At 52.7% G+C, this 15,088-nt stretch overlaps 1 protein-coding gene across 3 annotated transcripts in view; it reads right to left on the bottom strand.

Annotated features, from left to right (window-relative positions):
• Positions 1 to 10,455: 10,455 nt before the first annotated feature.
• Positions 10,456 to 15,088, bottom strand: part of STUM (stum, mechanosensory transduction mediator homolog) — a 32,873-nt gene continuing 28,240 nt past the window's right edge. The window contains exon 3 of one of the 3 annotated variants that reach the window (XM_088532702.1): positions 10,456 to 10,496. In XM_088532702.1, the coding sequence (XP_088388828.1) occupies positions 10,456 to 10,496 (41 nt within the window). Of the gene's footprint in view, positions 10,497 to 10,581; positions 10,678 to 15,088 lie in introns of those variants that run through there. The other 2 variants (XM_088532698.1, XM_088532706.1) reach the window with 2 other exon arrangements.

Here is a 15,088-nt window from a genome sequence, read left to right as displayed (position 1 = left end):
GGAGAGGAAGGTGGTTTTTGAGGGGCAACAGGAGACCTAAGGCAGCTGTCCTGGCCGGTGGAGGTGCTGCGGCCATGAGGGACGGGGATGTGCAAGCAGCCAGTTCTCCCTGAGAGCGGCGGCCATTTCTTACTTGCCTGGAGCATGTTCTGCGCAGCTCCCTCATGCCAGAGCCGCTCGCCACAGGCTGGCCCAGGCCGGGCAGTGGGAGCAGAGGCACCAGTGAAGGAGAAGGCTCCGGCCACAGGTTGTTCTGCAGCTGTGCCCCAGCCTCTTTTCCCAGGATTAAAATCTCCTCAGCTGTGGTTTTTGTTTTTTTTGTTTTTTTTTTTTTTGGAATCCATCTCTCACAGGGAGGTGTCTCTTGCTCCTATGATGCTGTTGTTGATGGCTGCACTGTTCTAGCTCCCTGCCAGGCTTCCTAGAGCTGCCCAGGTGCAAGTGCCTTATAGACATGTCTCTGTCACATTAGTGTCATGGGAAAGGTTGGTTTTTTTTTAAGTTATATTTATTTTCCTCCCATTTTAATTGCACAAAACACTAAAACTTAATGCATGGAATCCCTCTTTTTTTAAAAAAAAAAATGTTTTTTTAGTTTTTAAACCACCCCTTCTCCAGCTTTGGAGACAGGGTTTGATATGCATAGATACAAACCAGTTATCGCTGTACTTTAGCTTTGAGTTTCTCTTATATATGTATATTATTTTTTAAGCCTGTTTATAAACCAGCTCCCTTGCTTTGTGGCTTCGAAAGAAGCGGGTTGTTTCACTCAGATGTCTTATGGCTTCCTGGAGGCCGGAGCGCTTGCTGTGAGGTATTTCCCCTGCTCCCACCTCCCCTTCCGGCCATCGGGTAACACAGAGAAAAATCCGAGCTGTTCCGAAACACCAACGCACAGTGCCTGTAAAAACCCTGTAACTTTCCAAATAAAGGCATATGGGAACCGTCCTCCAGCGTGCGCCCTCTGTGTCCACGGCTCGTGGGGTGGGAGCTGCTGGTGGCGGTGCACGGATGCGGGGCCTGGGTCTGCTCACCCCAGCAACAGTGCCATGGAAAATCAAGAGCAGAAAAGGACCTGTGGTCCTAGGAGGCATCTTGGGCAAAAGGGAACTGGATTTGAGCGAAGCCAGGGCCGCCTGGGTGGCTGGAGGGGCAGCCCACGAGCAAGCGGCCTCGCCATGCTTCTCCATCTCTCAATGCCTATCCTGGCATTAAAAAGCAGCCGAGATGTCAAAGCAGGTTTTCTAGGAGAAGATGCTGTTGCTCCTTGCTGAGTGGTAAAGAGGATCAAGGTCCAGGAGGAAAAAATCCTGATTGGTTTTCCACTGAGGAGGATGTCAGGCTGTAGAGTCTGGAGACACCTTCAGTCCCCCTTGGTTGCACTTACAAGCACAAGAGAGCATGAGCCTGTCCAGGGGCTGCTCTAAAGAAATTCAGAGCCCTGACCCCATGCCCAGACCCCAGAAGCCACGCAGCGTCCTGCACTTTGACTGGAGAGCTCCCCTGGGTGCTGCCCACATGTTCAAACTGGCTCCCAAAGCAGCACTGCTTGGGGCAAAGCCACCCTGCTCATGTGGTGCCAGGACAGCTAATTACCTCCTTAATTAGCTGTTTCCTTTAAAAATCTACCTCTTCTCCCTAAGCTGTTGGAGAGAGGGAGTTGGGGGATCTTGTGCAACTGCAGGGCTGAGAGACACTTGAGCCTTCATGCTTGTCCTGTGTGCATGGGGGTTTTGGTGGCTGTGTGAGGTGGAGGACAGCAGGGTGCTGTGGCTGGTGGTCCCAGCCTGGGGTGCAGAGAGCACATTGTGGGCCCTGGGGCTGAGCTCTTCCCTTGCAGGTGTGTTTGGCAGCTCCTGGTTCCTGCCTGGTTGGAAATGGTATGTGTGGTGTCTAGGTGATCTTGTGTGGGGCCTGTCCATTGCCCTAGAGAGAGTGATTGTGAATCTTGGTGTCTGGCCTCCATGAGGAGCTGTGCTTGAGGTGTATTTTTTCTGTGCTAGCTTAAGACAAGCCCAACTCCTACCTCTAGCTCCCCTCTGTGGCCCCTTTACTGAAGCCCTGCATGCTGTGCAGGATTTAAATTGCCACTTCCTAATGGAGCAAGGGGCCAGGAGGTGATTTTGCCCCCTCTGCAGCATGGCTGGGCTTCTAGCCCTTTGCTTGGCCTGGGGTGTCCCTGGAATCAGAGGGCTTCCCTGGCCTGCAGGGTGCTGATCCTGCAGCCCAGAAGGTGGCAACGCTCCCCTGACTGTGTGTCTCTTGCTCAGTGCACATCCTGGTGCTGTGCGTGTGTGCTGTGAGACTGGCTGCCTCCTTGCCAAAAGTGGGAGGACTTGTGTCCCATGAGATGTCCCTGGCACTTGGGAAGGTGCCAGCTGCCAGCACTGAAGTGTAAGGGGCACTCACAGGCATGGGAAATGCCCTTGGGCAAGGGAGGAGATGTTTAGGGGTTAATCTTCTGCCAGGTGTCCCAGTGGTTCATGTGTCTCACACTAGTAGGATTTTTCCTTGGATGCCCTGTCTACCCCCACCCTTAGGTGACTAGCCTCATGCCACAGGGCAATACTGGGTTTGTGGTCTTTTCCCTGGCAGCCTCAGCACGGGGAAGCTGCGCTCCTAGTGTGAGCAGCCAGGGAGCGGAGCAGAGCTGTGGATTCCTGCGCGCTGAGGTGGGAGTGCAGCAGCCTGCAGTGGTGCCGGTGGCTCTGAGGTGGCCTTCCGGCGCAGGCCGGGGGGTGATGGGCAGTGCGCGGGGGCCCTGTGCAGGTGTGGGGGCTCCCACCTGCAGCGCTGCAAACGCACCTTCCCCAGCGCCCAGGTGCTGCTGCCCACACACCCCAGGCAGAGGAGCCGGGGGGAAACGGAGGCACCAAGCAACTCGCTCAGGCGGGCGAGTGAGGGCAGAGCCGGGAAACGAAGGGCATGTGCTTCAGCTTCCAGTGCCCCTGTTAACTGTTAGAATTTGCATCCCCCCAATACCTCGTGTGCTGGTTTTGTTGGCAGAGAGTTGGGGATTTATCCGCCCTTTCCTGTGAGGATGCCCACAAACCAGTTCCTCCTATTGCACAGGGACTTGGGCTCAGATACGGAACATGGCAGGAGGAAGGGGCGCAGCTCTGCAGAACTGAGCCAGAGGGAGGTGCTGCTCGCTGTGGCCTCTCCTCCTTTGCAATGAATCTGCAGCAATCTTGGCTTAAAAATATTTTTAACTACAGCTTTGCCAACACAGTATCTCTTGCTAGTGCTATATTCGGACTTTGTTTATACCCATGACAAAACAGGGGAAGGGTGAGGGGGTAGAAGTCTCTTGCCTGCCTTTGCAGCACAAACATCTGGGTGCCTGCGGCTCCTTTTCCCTGTGAGCTGCCCCATCCTGGCACACAGGCTCCATGCTGGGAGCCCCTGTTTTGGGTCCTGCTGGGCAGCAGGCCAGGACCCTGGGCTGCACTCTGGAGGCTGCCAGGGAATTTTGGCTCCCTCCATTCCCATGGGTTTGTCTTTCCCCCACAAAAGTATAAATAACCCTGCCCGTGACGTTCGTGGTGTTAGGTGAGCGCAGCAGCCCAGCCTTTGGCTGGCTGGCACACGAGCCAGGCTGCGCCCTGGGGTTTGTGACACCCCAGGGCATGAAGTGGTGGGGACCAGCAGCTTGTAGCAGAGGTTTAGGGTGTCCCTGGATGTCTCTGGGTGCTGACCTCCAAGTCCTGGTGGAAGCAGGGTGCTCCTGGCCTTGGTTTGCCGCAGGAAGGTGGTGGAAGCAGTGGGAGACTGTGTGGGGCGTCTCTAACATCCTCGGTATCCTTCCTGTGGGATTTTCCCATTCCCTGTGGTGAGGGCTGTGAAGGTGGCTGACCATAGCGTGCTGGGCAGCAGCTTGACCTCGTGTGAAAATGCAAGCAGCATTTACAAACAGAAGTCAACTCTGATGTGGTTGGCCTTGAACCAAGACCTTTTCTTTAGGAAGGTGCCGTCTGCTGTAGGTCTGCTGGCAGCGAGGTGCCTGTTTGCAGGATAAGCCCTTGGGTGCTCCTGCGGTGACCTCCCAGAGGAGGTGGCCAGGATGGAGCCAAGGCCAAGGTCTGGGCCTGGGAAATACCCCAGGCCGGCGGCAGCTGGGAGCCACATGAGACGTGGCCTCATTGTAGAAAGGGCCTTGGGCAGGTCCTTTTCCTGGGAGAAACCTTTCCTATTTGGGGAAGGAGCAGAAGAGATCTCCTAACTGCCCTTTCTGCTTTGATAGGGGCGATTGGCTGGTGTTAAGGGCTGTAGGAGGAACGCTGGTTTGGTCCCAAGCCCATCACCTGGCCCATGCCACCCCATCATGGACCCCCACCTCACTGCTGGCCCAAGGCTACTGCTTTTGGTCCCTACAGCTCACTTAGTGCTGTGGTTGAGAGTCAGCTGTCCCCTGGGGCACCTCAGCTCTCCTGGCTGCCCTAGGAGCACGTGCTGGTACTGGCAGGACAAGGGGTCCTTTGGCATAGAGCGGTTGAAGGGAGAGGATGGAGCTAATGCTGTATATAGAGAACACGAATTGAGGAGCAAGGGATCTCAGGAGACGCAGCGCGTGAGCAAGCCAGTGCTGCCCTGTGCCCGAAGAGGCCTTGGACACGGCAATGTGGGCCACTGCTGTACCTGGGCTGCTTAGACCCTGAACATCTCAAACCTCTTTGGAGGTGGCACACATCCAAACCTGGATGTCCCCTACAAGGCTTGGAAAGATGTGGGCAAGTTGGGAGGGCAGCCATAAGAGCTGTCTGGAAAGTATCTGGCTGCATCTGATAATGTAGTGAAAAGCCAGATCACAGGGTTTTTTTTGTGTATGTGCTTGCATGCAACTGCAGTGAAGGGGAATTCATAGCACCACAAAGCCAGGCAGTGCTCAGTAAGTGTCATTCACAGTGACAGCTGCTCCACTCTGGAGAGCAAGTGCCACCTCCCGGGCTGCTGGTGTGAGCTAAAACTGCCCGTGGCCAGGGCTGGCCGCACACAGTGCTTCTCCTGCCAGCGCTGCCTCTATAAACTCAGACTGTAACTCTCACACAGCCCCTTATTTAGTGTGTGTGTGTTAGGCTCTCTGGGGCCAGGGCTGCTGCCAGCCACCAACTTCTGCACGCTATAACTCACCCCTGTGGGGGCCGTGTTTAATCCTGCTCATGCTGGGTGCTCAGCTCCTGCTGCTTCCAAGTGCAATGGTTCTTGCTTTTGTGTGAGTCCCTGTGGATGATGGGGACATCCCCTGCTGCCAGTGCCCAGCTGGGCTTCCCCATGGAGAACAAGAGGCAGGAGAAGCTGCAAGGTGCTGGGTCAGGCAGCACGGTGGCGCGATGCCCAAGCTGGCTGGGCTGTGTGAAGGGGAGCATCATCTGTGCTCAGGCAGCCGGAGCGAGGCACTGCTTCCCAAGCCTGGCTACGAGGGGTCCGTCAGGGCTGCCAGGCAGTGCCTTTCCCTCCCGAGAAGTCCCTGCTGGCACTAATGCTGGTGGGGTAGCATTTTTGTTGTCCTTGGAGATCTCAGTCTGGGAGAGTTTTGTCCTCAACCTCAGCCTGCAGAACTAAAATGACAACAGGTTTAAGGTATGGATTCATGTCTCAGTGCAAAGTTGCTTTAGACCTTGGTGTGCAGTATCAGTGCTTGGTGTGTGCAGGTCAGGTGCTCTGGCTACTTCAGTTTAGTTCCTCCCCATGGACACGCAGGCCATGGAAGGGGCTTCACTGGCAGTATCATACAGAGGGGAGGTACTCAGATTTTTGCTCTCTCAGCCAAGAATTGCTGGTGGCAGCACTCTCCTCTCTGAATACTTGGATTTCCAACTGCACAGGAAAGAGTGTGCAGCAGACCGAGGCACCCCCAAGGGGCAGCCAAAGCCGGTCTTGTGTAAATGTTCTGTGGGTAGAGAAGGGGTGACTATGATCCATGCTCTTGTGGAGCGATGTTGGATGGGGAGAGCTCAAGTACTGCCAGGAGGAAAATCCCAGTGTGCAGGTGGGGTGGCAAGGGTGGCTTCCCACCTGCTCCATCACCGCCACATAGGTGCAAGGAGGTGGCACTGAAGCAGAACTCCCTGCTGGCACCTCTGTGAGGAGCTCAATGAGCTCTGTGAGCTCATTGGGTGCTCAGGCTCCCAGTCCTCTGCCTGCCGTCCACAGAGGCACGAGGGTGGGCAGGGAGAGGGGGCTCCTTGGAGCCCTGTGCCCTGTGTGTTCCTTGAGGCTACTACAGAAAGAGACTCTGGGTTTCACTCCAGATGTACAGCAAGAGAATATATTTAACTTAAAAAAAAAGAAAGGAAAAGAAAAGGAGAGAGAAATTCCACAGTATCAAAACACAGCAAGTCACAACCAAGCACTCTGCGGTATGAACAGGCGTACAAATACCCCTGTGTGGCGGCGGGGCACTCCAGCGTGGAAGGCATGCGGAGGCTGCGGCCACAGGGCGGGTGGCTCCACTCCTGCACGGGGAGGAGGCGGCAGGTGGGCCCGGAGCCTCCTGCGCCAGGGTGGAGGGTCCAGCGCCGCCGAGCAGAGTCAGACCCAGGGACAGTGGGGCTCCAGCCGTGGCTGGGACCCTCTCCCTGCTTGCAGGGTGCTCCTGTGGGTAGCACATGTGGAGGGAGGAGGGATGGGAATGCCGAGTTCCAGTTTGGGAAATAACTAGCTGCACTACCTGAAAGCATGTGGGGCAAGTGTATGTGCTGGCTCGAATATATGTGTAGGGGTGTGTAGGCATTCATAGTACCCCGCCCCGAAACATCTAGGAGGCAACGTGTGCTCAACCACCACAGCGAGCGCTGGCAGATGGCAAAGGGAGGGCAGGGGCTGTCTTCTGTAGCACCTTTTCCATGGTAAATACAGGCTTGGCAGCACTGACAGATTCAGAAAGATTTTAACGGGTGCTACCCTGAAATGGTTTAACTGACCCAGAATGAAACTATTTTGGATTTACAACAAATTCCATAAATGCATTCGGTTTTGTTCTTATCTGGCTTTGTTTTCCAACAAATAGTACATCACCCCTTTCAGCCTGGCTAGGTTCAAGTACCAAGAAACGATTTCATTCAAGCCCTTTTAGAGAGACCTTGTTTTCATAAGGAGGAGAGAGCCCCAGAACATACTTTGTTGCTAGCTGATGGTGGTGAAACAATTGTATTTATTCTTCACTGCCTACTATCACTTCTTAGTTGTAAAATTGCACCTAAAACATCTATATTTATAGAGTGAAAGATGATACTGAATTAGCCTGGTGCCATGCACATGAGACCAGATCCAGAGCTGGATGTATGCAGGGATCAATGAAGGACATAGTCGCAGTCTTTTGCCGTTTGCTGCACCAAAACAGTGCACGCAGGCAGCACTCAGCGAGCGAGGGGGCGGTGTGGTGGGAGCGCTGGGGACTCATGATCTCCGTCACTCTGCAGAGCCTGAGCGAGGGGGAACTGTGATCTCCATCTCTCTGCAGAGCCTGGGCGAGGGGGAACCGCGATCTCTGTCGCTCTGTGGAGCCTGGGCATGTGCCGGGGCAGGAGGCCGCAGGACGAGGCCCCTGGACTCCCAAGGCCAGCAAGAGAGAGACGGGGTCCGTGCTGGGTGCCCGCATCCTGGGGGAGGCAGCCTCCCTCTCCAGGAAGAGGCATGAAAGCAGCGGGGGATTAATTTGGCCCTAAAAAAAAAAAAAAAAAAAAAGGAAAAAAAATTTCACTGAAGAAGACTCTATTAGTCCTTTGCATGCAATTTTCCTATGTGGTCCTTCTCCTTGGTGCACAAGTCTCAGGCCTGATGCGTCTTTGTTGCTCTGATTACTGCAGCAAGGTGGCTCTGAGGAACATGCAGCTCTTCTTGCTCCCTGCTAGCCAGCCGCCCTACAAAGTCGTTCCTGTCCTAAAGCACTGAGCAGGAATCTGTCTACTGCTAATTAAAATCAATTAAGTAAACCATGGGGGCAGGCAGAAATATGGCCCTCTGTTCCACGCATCCCTCGAAAAGGTTTCAGCGCTTTCCAAGCAGCAGGTTGGCTGCTTTTTCCCTCTCACCAGTTTGAGGGATAGGTCGAAAATGAAGCACAAAGATTAATTCTTACAGAGGCAAACATAAAAGTACATCACACATCGTGCCTCTGTTTGGCACCATGTGTAGCATTGCTCATTCCAGACTCACTAATGCAATAAACATGGCCAATACTGTTGTAAATTAAACAGCAGTCTTAAGCCTGTGGAGTTCAGCATTTCCATAGGAGCTCTCCATGGCTACACCGATTTTCCGTCTTCACCTGAGCACACAGACAGGCAATGCCAAATGTCTGCTGAAAGTAAGCCAGCAAAACCTTAGTGATGCTGACAAAGTGCTAAATCCTCTGCCTTTTTTCGTTCCCAAGAGACTTTTCAAGGGCTTTAGGTCCCTGTCCTGTCAGGAAAGCTTCCCAGAGGACTCAGGTATCTGATGCAGAGATCCAGTGTCTAACAGTGGACACCTCAGGAGAAAAGGATTTTGGCAATTTAATGTCCTGTGACAGCACCAGCCTATTCAGCCCTTTCAAAGCAGTGGCTTCCTGCTCTGCCTGGCAGCTAAGTGTCTAAAAGCCCTAACATCCACTTTCACAGGCTCCCGAACAAGTTGTTCCTAAGCTCGCTTGGTCACCAGGTGGCTGCTCCTGCTCAGTGGAAGTAACCAGAAATATGTCAACTTGTTGAGCACCATCCTGCATTCCTTGGGGTAATGGCTGGGGCATGAGGAGCTCATGCCCTGGCTTTAATGCAGGTGTCAGATGACTCACGGGTATCATCGCTTCTAGTGTAATATGCCACTGATTAACTGGGAGGTGACATCTACGTGCTCCTCTGCTGCCAAGCTAGGTAGCCACATCTCTGTCCTGCTCCACGTATTGCCGGGATATTCTTGCACAGAATACTGTGTGGCTTCTCTGAAGCCCTTCTGGCACCGACATAGCAAGAAGCACCAACTGGCACCTGTCTTCCAAACAAACCCCCCTTTACTGATGCCTGTGTCTGGTTTGTATCTGTCTCAAAGCTGGAGTTTTTCATCGTTTTTCCTCTGGAATTAACAATGCAAAACTACCCGTCTGTACCATGTTATGAACTTTGCTCCACAGACACCAGAGATGGGTGTTCAGAGAAGCTCGTGCATTTCTGCCTGCGTCTTGTTGAGCCCGTTGGGTTGGATGTGCAATACTGAAAGGGCAGCTCATATCTGCACGTGCATGGAATGAATCTATGCAGACTACAGCAGCCTAGCTGAAGTCTGGGCTCAACAGAGGTATGAACACACAGAGCGAGTTGTCTGGGTTACAAATGTGCACCCTATATGGTCTCTTTTGCCCTTCCTTAGGCTGCTGAGATGGGCTGAAGCGCTGGAGCCAGCAGCCAGTGCTTCCTGCTCCTCTCCACACAGGCTGCAAAACCCTGGCATTGCACCCACGCACTGGAAGCGGGGGAGAAAACAAACATCTTCACCAACTCTGATGTCCTCTTTGGGTCAACTTGCCTGTTCTGACAGGTCCCGTCCCGTCCCCAAGTTATTAGGGACAGAATAAGGGCTGTGAATTACCCTTAGTCCTGAGGAGGGACTTTGGGATGAGATGTCTGGTGTGACCTTTGTGTCTCTTTTCTGCTGTGTGGGCCGCTGGACTGTTTTCATTTATCGGGACTTTGGATTTGACCAAAACCACATGCTGTGAGTGTATAGGGAAGCAAATGTACAGGCTGGGCAGGTGCCCTCGAGAGAGCACATGGGGGCAGTGTGTGGGCTCAGAAACAAGTACTCAGAACGGAGCCACAGCATTGCAGGCACTTACCCAAGGACACGGCCAGGAGACACCACCGCGACGGGCTCCGCATCTGAAGTGCAGCGATGCTGCCAACAAGTCTCTTGCCTGGGGAGAAGTCTTGTCGTTTTTCTACTTCCCCAAACCATGTGTTTTAATGCGGGAAGCATGGAGTGCGCAACGCATAGAGGAGGCCGGGTGTTCGCTCCAAGGGGTTCCAGGAGGCCTGGGCGGGTGGTGGCTCCAGCAGCTCGAGGCAGGAGCAGTCTGAGTCTCAGTAGCATTAAAATGCGGGTTACAGCAAGCAAATTTCTTAAGACATCTGCAACAACAGAGCTTCGCTGGGCATCATAATTACGTGCACAGTGGAGGGGGCTGCAACAGGTCCCTCTGCTACCGCAAAGCAGTCAGGAAGGGGCTCTCTGGTGGAAGAAAAGTGCCACTCGTTGGCTTTTACATACTGTACATGTGTCTATTAATAACTCCTTGTCATTTGATGTTCGCAGCTGCTTTCCTTTAAGGGCAGGCTCGAAAGGAGACTGAATGTCTTGGGCTGCGTCCCGCGGGGAGCAGGGAGCCTGCCTCCCTGGTGCAGGCGCCTCCTTGGCCCGCGGCAGCCCCGGTGCCAGCGCTAGGCCACGGTGCGCACCCCTCGTCGCTGCCGCCGCACGGTGTCAGTGCACATCTCCGTCGGCCGTTCTGCACCTCCGCTCTGCTGCATGGGCACGTGAACCGGCATTGTGTAAAAGCAAAAAAAAACAAAAAGAAAAAAAAGGAAAAAGGGTAATGAAAAGGTCCATGGCCCCGAGCTGCCCCGGGAAATGTCTCGCCACGTGTCTCGGAGCATGCTTGTCCCGGCCGCTACAGCTGCTGCGGGATCCCCTGCTCCTTGTAGCCTGTGAGGAGGAGGGCAAGGGAAGAAGATTAGTGCCGGCACTGGCCCCTGCCAGCTTCCTCTTCCTGGGATGGCCCTGGCGCAGCCACAGACTGGGATGGCCCCCAGGATGCTGGTGCTCCTGCCACCACAGACAGCCATGTCCCCTGGTCCCCCAGGTGCAAGAGACTGAGTTTCCTGCCTCTTCTCACCCCCCCAAAACACCCACCAACCTGTCCTTACCTGTACTGCTTGTAATGGCGAAGCTCTTTCAACTAGAAAAGTTTCAAAAATCCAGGCTTTTATTGCCCTCCTCTGTTTGAATTATGTATGTGGACTGTCAGCTTTATGTTTTGAATTTCAAATATTAGTGCAGGGTCTGCAACTTGAAAGAACACTTAAATCTTTCTCCTGGTGTGAGTAAATTTCTTCTTAGCTCTCATGCAAGACTCCTGTCTCTTAGTGAAGCTGAGCGCAAAATACCAGCAAGTGCCACAACCTCTATCTTTGAGGGACTCTGCTGAACTAAGAAGTGACTCTAGCAAATGAACTTCCCTGTATGCTGCACAAATCCACCCAACATCCAACCTGGAGCTGCTGTTAACCTAGCAGAGGGAGCAGCGGACAGGACTGGCCACACTCACCGATCATGCTGCACTGCACTGCTTTCCTTACCAGGCAGCTGAGCAGAAAGACTCTCATCTCTTCCAAATAGCATTTTCTAGGTGGAAATATGATGATTTCTTACACATTTATGCTCCAGCTATGAGTCAATTCTGAAGGCAAGATGAGCTAGTGGGAAAAGCTTAATGGTTATGGGCTTATGGGTTCATAAGTTTAGCTGGCTTAGGGAAAGGGAACGGGCAAAAATCAAAGTGGATGAGGGAGCTGGGGCCCACTGTGACTTCTCAGCTCAAGTCAGCCGACAAGGCTGCGCTTGCCACAGCTGGCTCTTGAGGCCATACCTAAATTAAAATATAACAGAGATTCTTTCACAGACCTGCACATTGGTGTTGAAGCTGGCTGGAAGCCAGCTGCAGTAGCCGAGCTGCTTTCTCTCTGCGTGACCCAGGTAAGCCAAAAGATGACCTGCTCTACACTGAACTTATAGAAATACTTGAGACATTTATTTTATTAGGTAGGCTATATATGAAAACAGTTATTGCATTTCTCGTATAGGAAGAACTACTGTGAAATAAAGCACATTTCCATCAGTAAGGCTGCAGAGCAGCAGAGTGAAGCAAGGTTTTGTAGGGCGAGGTTTTGCTCACAGCACAGCTCAGCAGGAGCCTTCGCTGGGATGGCCGTGGTAGAGGTGCAGACACAGACACACACACGTACATGTACACAGGCGGACTCGGATGGAGACGGGTGACGAAGGCCAAACGAACCTCAGCTCTGCAGCCGGAGCCGGGCACCGGCTTTCCGTGGGAACTGGCTGCGTAACCAGCCAGCGTCTCGCCACTGGATGTTAGGAGGAGGATTAGGAGAAACAGAAACAAACTTACCTTGTGAAACTTTGATGGTGAACAAAAGGAGGCAAAGGAACATGGAAGAAAGAGAGAGGGAGAAATGTAACTGTAGACGATTTATCCGAAACACATAAAGAACCAGAAAAGAATGAGTAAATTGAGGCTGCAGAGTAAACAGAGAACATCTGCTCTACAATTCAACACTCATGCCAGAGCTAAACATTGACAATGCTTTATTTATTTTAAATGCTTACATTTGAAGTGGATGGTTTCATTCAGGGCACTTGTTTAGAGAGGATGGGGGAATCCTCATCTGCTTTTCAGGAGCTGAGCCAAACAGCCTGGACTAACACCTTGCAGCCCAAGAGACACTCTGACAAGCACTTTCCTTGCTGACATGGCTCTTTCATGGGTCTTATTTAAGGGAAAGTGCCAGGGGAGGGCAGCAAACATGACATTACAGCAAGTGACATGGTGGGTAGCATGTCACAACACGCTGAGTGCTAGGAAAACTCAACACCTGACCATTGCTTGCCAGTCCTGCTGCCAGGTTTGCTGGCATCCCCAGGATGATGCACAACTGCTCCTGCCCCAGGCTGGCTGCAATCCCTGGCTGTCATTAACCACTGGAAAATGTCTTAAGACCCTTATCCCACAGCAGAAAAGTTATTTCAAATACTATCTTTTGGCACAGTTAGAGAACAGCTCTATTGGGATTAAAAAAAGAATAGCAGGTCTCTCTGTGTCCCAAGCCACCCTGCAGACCCATGGCTGCAAGCCCTGGCTGCAGCAGGGTGCTGGTGCTGACGCCTTCACTCTTGCACTGGCACCGGGGCCGCAGACCGAGTTGGAGCTGCCTTCCAGCACCACTCTTGGTTTCTTGGCTACGCTCCTCAGAGGCAAAACAGCTCCTAAGCAAAGAGTTCCTGGGTTCCGTCCTCTGCGCCACCTCCGCATGACATTATTATATTGATTACTGGGCTATTTCTGTCAAGAGAGAGCAAAAAATCTTTTACAACAAGGCTCTGGCCAGTCGGGGCGCTTCTGAAAGGCCAGTTTCTCCACGCTCAGTCTGCACAGGGCTCATTTTAGCTCGCAGAGCTGTGTGCTGAGTGGGCTGGAGCAGGACATGCCTTTCCCAGAGGGCAACTTGCCGGGAAAGCCTCATTTTCCAGTTTGCCTTGGCTGGCTACCAGCGCGCCCGGTTAGCTCCGCTCTGCCTCAGCCCCGCAACGTGCCCTTGCCAGGACTGCAGGGGCGTCACAGGGTGCCGTGCAGCACCCTCAAAGAAGCCGGGGCTTCAGAGCCAGGGCCCGAGGCAGCAGTGTGGGGCGGGTGAGAAAGAACGAGCTCCCTTTTGCCAAAGAATAAAGTGCTTCTTTTCCATCTGCCTTTGCTTTTAGACCGCGGGTGAAACCAAGACCTGCTTCAAAAGCCATATGGCTGGTTAAAGACGATATCTCCTCAGCGTCTAATGGGGCCACCTGGTAATTCATTTAAATCAGCAAAGACATCGTGAAAATGTCCTGTGCAATTGAACTGCCAAAGGCAATTTAGCATGACAGAAAAACGGCATTCAGCTAATTTGCCTTCTGGGATAGCCCCTGCTGAAGGACACCTGAAGGTGTCTCCTGTGACCTGAAGGTCACTCCATCCCCTCATCCACTCCTGGCAGATGTGGGTCCACCTGCTTGTGAGCTCCTCGGTGACAGACAGGCCGCATCCAGCTGGACAAGCTCTTCTTTGACCTTACTGGCAGAAAATAGGTCCTGATTTCCACACAGATCTTCCTCGCTGCTGTTTAAATCTGTCTTTCTGAGGCTGAACCTCAGGTTGCTGCTGCCCTCTGCCCTGCGCACTAGCCTGCTTGTCCTCCACGTCGCCTGCTGGGCCCATCCAAGCTGCCCGCATGAAATAAGGTCTTGAGACTGGACAGACATCTAGCTGCAGCCTTACAAGTGCTGAGGGAGGGTGAAAGTATTCATCTATATTTTACAGGCTCTGCTCCCGCTTGTACCTCCCTCTATGATGTTTCTTTCTCCACAACAACATCGTCTCGTACACTCATGTTCAGCTTGTGATTCACTATAGCCCTCAGATCCTTCTCCGATAAACAAGTTGCTCCTTAGCTTGTATTTATGCAGTTGATCAATCCTTCCTTAATATCTTGGACCTGTGCTGATGCCACAACATTTTATTTGTTTCAGACTATTTCTTTGACTCGCCAGGATGCTGTCTAGGTCCCAGTCCTGTCTCACTGTACCTGTGTCCTTCCAGCTGCCTGCTGCCTGCATGTTGGCTAAGTTTGTTCTCTTGTCCATCACCCAAGCCACAAATGAAGCTCCTGAAGGGACCTTTCAAAACACCTTTCTTTACATCCTCTACATTGGAGAATGAATTACGGACCATGCATTCAGAAGACAGTTCCCAAATGAGTTTTCACCTAGGCGCTGTCTCCCTGGCCAGCTTACAGGAATGCTCTGAAAGACAGTGTCAGAGGCTGAAAGTTGAGATGTTCGTGTAATGAGTTGCCTCTAGTTAAAAAATTAATTTCCCTGCTCTAGAGAGGAATTAGACCAGTTTGACAGGGCTTGTCTTTGACAAATGCAGGTTGACTGTTATTTTCTTTCTTTGTATTCCCTAAATGCATGCAAGTCATTTGTTTGATTACTTGTTCCGGGAATGGAAGCATAGCTGATTGGCCTATAACTCTTCTCATTTCTCCCCTCATTAAAGAGAGGCAGTGTGACATTACCCTCCAAGCGCTCCTAGGGAAACAGGCTCCTGCAGAGCTCTCCTTTTAACGGCTGAGCACTAGGGAGCGTGAGGAAGTGAAAATCGCAACCAGCCTCCCCAACACCTCCCCAGCTCTCTACGGACTGGTATATGGGTGCGTGCTTCAGCACACAGTGCTGTCCTGCACCAGGGGCATCGGCCCTGGCTCCAAGTGCCAAGGAGGAG

The sequence above is a fragment of the Tinamus guttatus genome, unplaced genomic scaffold (genome assembly GCF_059628265.1).
Source record: "Tinamus guttatus ecotype Peru unplaced genomic scaffold, ASM5962826v1 Tinamus_guttatus_pri_ptg000033l, whole genome shotgun sequence".
In the NCBI taxonomy this organism is placed as follows: domain Eukaryota; kingdom Metazoa; phylum Chordata; class Aves; order Tinamiformes; family Tinamidae; genus Tinamus; species Tinamus guttatus.
This window is presented reverse-complemented; position numbering and strand designations above follow the sequence as displayed.